Source organism: Numenius arquata, chromosome 4, assembly GCF_964106895.1.
Source record: "Numenius arquata chromosome 4, bNumArq3.hap1.1, whole genome shotgun sequence".
Lineage (NCBI taxonomy): Eukaryota > Metazoa > Chordata > Aves > Charadriiformes > Scolopacidae > Numenius > Numenius arquata.
In genome coordinates this window covers 20,280,733-20,286,732 of record NC_133579.1, presented here as the reverse complement: position 1 = coordinate 20,286,732, position 6,000 = coordinate 20,280,733, and the positions used below count along the sequence as shown (strand labels likewise).

Genomic DNA, 6,000 nt, shown 5'->3' with positions numbered 1-6,000 from the left:
GATACACCTACACTGATATAAATTGCACATAACACCATGGAAGCCAGAGAGGTTACACTTGTGTAACTGAAATTGTGATAAGTAACAAGAGTGTTTAGTGCTGAAAACATTTGACACTTGCATTGAGCAAATAAAGTATAGTGGCTCTACACTTAGGTTGAAAGGCTGTGGGTCAAGGGTGTGATGCTCTCCTCTGTTGGAGTTCAAAAGAGCAGCTGCAGAGTATGGCATAAATAACAGCAGATATTGACTTCTTTGAGAGTGAAAAAGCAAGATGTATTGACCTTGAAGTTAAATATCGACCCCAGATTTGCGTCAGTCTTCTTGTTTTTTTTTTTCCTTCAAGGACCAATAAATCTTGGTATTTCACAAAAAATAAGAATTAAAAAAAAAATCAGGCTTGACACAAGCGTGTTCAATTCTATTAACTTCCTAAGCATTTACCACCTTTTACAATAAGTACAGAACGCAAGCATATTTCTCCTATTTTCAGGGGTGTGTTATGTCAAAATAAGGAAACTTGATTATTGCAAATATTACTTGAGGACTTAAACATTCTTCAAAAAGTTACAGATATGATAAATTTACAAGTCTAAAAGAACATTGGAAACCAGTGGAAAAGTTATAAGGCAGATATTTAGGTTTGCAGTCTGAAAATCTTTGGCATTGCCTTCAGGAAGAATAATTTTTCAAAATAAAAACATTTACAAATTTTCCTTCTTTCCTGAACTGTTGTCCTCCAAAGAAGTAAACACTGTTTCAGTTACCTTGGAATTGCTTTCACTGAAACACAAGCTAAGATTTGTTGTTGGGGTTTTTTATTATATGGGATTGTACCTTTCTCAAGAACTTTTAATAGCATATTTACACATAAATTAAGGGAAAAAACCACAGGTCTCCCTTATAACTTTTAGTCTAAAATAAAACTTGCCAAAATCTCACTTGTAGCTATAGATTTATGTTATTCCTTCTTAATTAAAATGTACTTTAGTACATGGGATTTTCTCTTCATTAAAACACATAAAGTTTATAGTGAAAATTTCTAATTTTTTTATTTAGTCTTTTGGATAAGAAAAGCATTTGGTTCTCCTGATAAGACTTGTAGCAATGAGCCCAAAATGCCTGGTAAGTCTAAGTCCTCCATCTGCAGATGTGGAATCAGAGGAGCCCCCAGCCTCATGGCAGCCCCCTCCCCTCCATCCTGCTCTGGAGCCAGAGACCCTAAAATTCCCTGGCTCCATTAAAAAATATTTTGCAAATACTTCATAAGCTACCAAGCAAAGGATTATAGATATTCTTTTTAGCAAATCAGCAAGGGGTATGTTTCAAGGAGATTATTATTATTGCAGATATTATTAATAATATTATTATTGTAACTGTAGCAACATGTTTAATGCTTTGCTAGGGGGTGGTCTAATACATTTGCCATGATATAAAAAAATGTCAGGTTCTTACAAGGCATAGGTACACCCTAAAGATTTACTAGATTAATGCTTTTAGTGGATTTGTCAACTTCCATATTTCCATGATTGCAGTAGAGTTTTCACAGACTTAACACGGTGATTGCATTGACATTAGGAAGGCAGCGGGTAGGTGCTATGTAGGTAAGTAGTATATTTGTTGTACTCTTGGCTAGTCGCATATGTTGTCTGTGACTACAGGGCTTTGGATGCCCTTCTGCATTGTTTTTCCTCACCTTTAACAAGCAGGTTTAATTCAGCAGTTTCCAGTGTTTGTCAAGACAGTGTAAATTTGCTTATTGCTTTATTAGGAGGGAAAACGTGAATCACGTTCATCAGCCATACTTCCACCTCTGCAAAAGAAACTTCTTTTAGTAATTTATGGAATAAAGATTTCCTGTCTAGATACAAGTCAATAGTAAGCAGGGAAAAAATCACAGAAATTGTGATGTCATCAGGTGGAAAAAATCCATTTATCAGGGCTGTTTGCTCCTTACATTGTACAGCCATTGCACATTGGCACAACTGTGTGAAAAATGTTCAGAATACCTGAGGAATTCAAACTAAGTCTGCTTTTTGTCCAGGAAATTGGACACAAGTGAGATGTGTACGAGCCAGGGTATGGGGAGAGCTCAGGAGATGGAGATACTGCAGGACACAGAGAAGACAGGAGAGAAGGAAAAAGGGAGAGCAGAATGAGAAAACTGAAAGATCATAGCTGCGCTGGGTCGCAGTCCTTCCTCTCAGCCTAGAAATCCAGCTTCAGAGGGAAAAACATCTATTTTGAAAAGATAATATTCAGGAAAAGCATGCAGAGACTGAGGTGGGTTGGAAGAGGTTGGTTAGGTTGGAGGATGGGAACAGGATTTATTGTCTCTGCCATCAAGCCTGCAATATTTCTTAAGAAAAAGCCCTACCTTTAGAAAGTGGTTTTAGAAGGGCAGCGAGGTGAAAAATAAATCCTAGCCCTGCCAGCCCCTCTCCTTTGGAGGTGATTTAATGCCGTGTTCTCGATTTGGCCAAGGGGAGTAAGGCAGCACATTTCCAGAGGAGCAGTGTTTATACCTGGACATAATTTCTCTCCTGCAGTTGAGCATGTAGCCTCAGGAGATTAGGAGTGAATTTACAGCCTGTGCATTTGTGACTGTGAGCTTCATTCAATGCAGTGCCTGTGGGAAGCCTTTCTTCTCTGTTTGGTGATAGTGTCTCAGCCAGGCAGTCTTGGTATCATCATGGACAAGGCTAGCCAGAAATGGCAATTTGCACTCACAGCCATAATTAAATAAATGAGTACAATGGGCTTCCAAAGATATGCTATGTTTTCTGCACTCAGTTTCTTCTGCGAGGTCCTACTGTGTTCTTCCTCGTGGCCCTCTTCAGTTTTTGGGTGTAAGTCCGTTCGCATGGTCATGTTCCAAAAAAGATGCCTGTTGTTAAGCATCCAGCATTAATAGAAACACCTTCACCTCTTCTTTTCCATGGGTGAAAGTCTTTTAAATTCCAAATAACATCCTCAGATATACTTTTCAGTTGGAAAAAGAGGCAATCTTTATATTAGAATGCTTCTTCATGAAGGCGACAGAAGCCTTACCGCTAAGTCCAGCGAAGGCTGGATAAAGGTCCATATGTTAATTTGAGGCATCAAATCTTTATTAACTTTTTCAGTTCTGTTAATGTCAGCTCATCATCACAGCATTCCAGATGGAACACATAACAAAGCCTGTGGATGCAGACACATCTGCATTTTAATGCTAAGAAATCAGTCTTTGTAACTTTCTCAAACTTTTTCTTTCCTGCATGAGGTTAGGCATACTTGTTCATAGCCTGCAGGCAATTATTTTTCCCTGCTGAAAAACCTCATCAAAAGCAACTTTGCATTTTTCCTTAATGGAAAAAGAGAAATACAGCTTTTATGCCATCAAATATATTTGAAACTTCACTTTGTTCCACTGCACCAGGTAGTGGAGGAGAGAAAAAAACCTGATAAATGAACAAGAAGGGCATCCACTATGCTTTTGACTACCTAGTTAAAATTGGTTTCGATTCATATGAGTTACAAGAGTTTAAAAGCACAATGTGCAGAGACATGTAGGACTTTATAATGCCCTTAAACGAATGACCTGCCTCAACTGCATTAGACATGCACATGTGCACGTACATACCCGCACAGAAACATCCACGTAACAGATGGTCTCGGGTATTCCTATTTGACTTGAGCAGGCACATTAAAAAGTTTAATTTCTGTAGATAGCTGGAATAGCATTTGTGACAGCGTCGGTGAATACAGAAATGCTGCCCTGTTGTGCGTGACTGGAGTCTTCATTTGGTGAGGGCAAGCTTTTCTTTGGTCTGTAAACCAGTGATCCAGTGTTTTTAGCATTGTCCTTAGCATAATGTCAAAAGTTCCAGAATAAGTCAGTAAAACTAAGGGTGAAAGCTTACTGTGAAGAGAATGGCATTTGCACCTGTGCTCTGGACGACTTCACCATGTCCCCGGTGTAGTACGGATGTCGCTGCCGGCAGTATCAGCACCTACCACGCTCATAGGGCCAGACAAGATCATGTTGCCCTCTTAAAGACACATATCTCAAAACCCACGAGGCATAGATTTATTATTTTTTCTACCTAGAAGTTGATGTAACACCATTACTGGGGTCACTAACACCTACATCTGTGTTGTAAAGATAGAGAATGTTAGGGGAAATAGACACTTTGAGTGTGCTTCCTTTTTTCCACCTTTCAGTCGAATGTAATTTAAATTAAGACTAAAAATCGTGTACATTAATCATCAAATTATACCGTCTTAATTCGGAGCCATGTTTCATTGGGAAGCTTGTTTATTTAAAAATAGAGGGCCCGGACTTAGACAGAAACAGCGTTACTTTGCCATCTGGCTAAACACCATATTTCTGAAGAATGGATCCCTCTGTGACTTTGCCTATTCTTTGTTCACTCCAGTTTTATTAACTCATCGAAGGGAATATCCTCAGGTTGCCTTAGGAGGCTGTTGCACAAACCAAAGATCTGGCTTTGATCTCCCCATATATCTGGCTATATATCTTCATGCAAGTCAGTCTAAATTCCTCACTATTGCAATATAGTTTGAGAGAGGCTCTTTGCTGTGATGTATCGTGGCTGTCTGGCCTGTCATTAAACAGGTCTTTAATTCATATATGATTTTTATTTTCTTTTAACTGTTCTAGTTTTTCTCTCATCTTCTGAACATCCTAATTAGATTTTTGGGGTTTAGTTCCAGAGACATGCCCTGAGAAATTCCTTGCTTGATTTTCAGTAACTGAGGACAGACACATCTCTCTTGTTCCAGACAGTTGTTTAAAAGCACCAGCACTTGCTGGTTTTTGCTCTGGTTTGAGTTAAGCTCTAGATATGTGTTTAAATCTAATAGTCTATGGGATGTTGGACCCTCTGGTGGTGTGATATCCTTACCACATTGCTATGGCTGGACCTTAAACTGTTGCAAATCCGTGATTTTTTTCTTAAAATTTACCACGCTGGTCCTTCAGTTCTGCTCGTAATGTTTGCCTAACATACAGTTCAGATACTCAGCAGTCTTTGCTTAGCCTGTGTTGTGGTTGGGCTTTTTGTATCCTTTCAATTAAGATATTTAGTGTTTAATCACAGTAGGCCATTGTTTGGTAATACTATATAATTAAATGGTGATGGTTGTTGAAGTGTATAATTAGGATTTCTGACAATTCATTGTGAATCTCTGGTCTACTGTGAAGAAGAACAAAGCCAGGGAGAAAATGCTGGCTGGGTTATATAAATAAGTAAGAGATGATGGTCAGGCTGAAAATGAGGGTTCTCCCCTCCTTTAATGAACGGGTTTGTGTACATTACATAGAATAAAGTATTTCTTAGGCTGAAAGCTTTCCAGAGATAATAGTGTTGGCCCTCTGAGGCTCTTTATTATGTCAGATGTGGGATTTGGATTTACAGGAAGCAGCCGCTGCCTCCAGCAGACTCAGTCTGGTGGAGGAGAATTTGCCCAGCCTCTCCTGCTTCAGGCTGCAACCTGAAGGGTTTTTCCAAGGTTTCCCAGGGAAGAAAAACACCCATTTCCACTGAAATACCCTGGACTCCTGGGAAAAAGTGCCTACGTCGCATCTGCCTCCAGCTTCAGGGGATGAGGGACATAGTAAGCCCTGCTGGCCCCAGCCCCAGCATTGCCCCCTCAGTGGTGACAGCATCTCTTTAGGGACAGGATTATGAAAAATCCTGTAAATGATGAATTTGTCCATTGTCTTCTGACCTTCAGCCTTAAGGAACAACTCCTCCTCGCTTTTCTGTTTTCTAACAGTCTAGGAATATGCTGTTCTCCTAAAATGCAAGCTAAAAGTCTCTCATAATGACGTAGCTGCAAGAAAGGAACACCCAGGTGGAAAAGAAGTTCCATGGTGTGAAGCTCAGGATAAAATCACAGGCACCACTGGCCCCAGCAGGAGTCATACAGCTCTTTTGAGGCATAAATTCTCAGGCCAGGCTTTTGAGGTGTGTTTTTGCCTCTCCAGAGGTTATT

The 6,000-nt window shown here is 39.7% G+C and overlaps 1 protein-coding gene across 1 annotated transcript in view; it reads left to right on the top strand.

Annotated features, from left to right (window-relative positions):
- Positions 1 to 1,118: 1,118 nt before the first annotated feature.
- The window catches only part of COLEC12 (collectin subfamily member 12), a 30,040-nt gene continuing 25,158 nt past the window's right edge, over positions 1,119 to 6,000 (top strand). The window contains exon 1 of the mRNA XM_074146793.1: positions 1,119 to 1,125. Coding sequence (XP_074002894.1) covers positions 1,119 to 1,125 — 7 coding nt within the window. The remainder of the gene's footprint in view (positions 1,126 to 6,000) is intronic.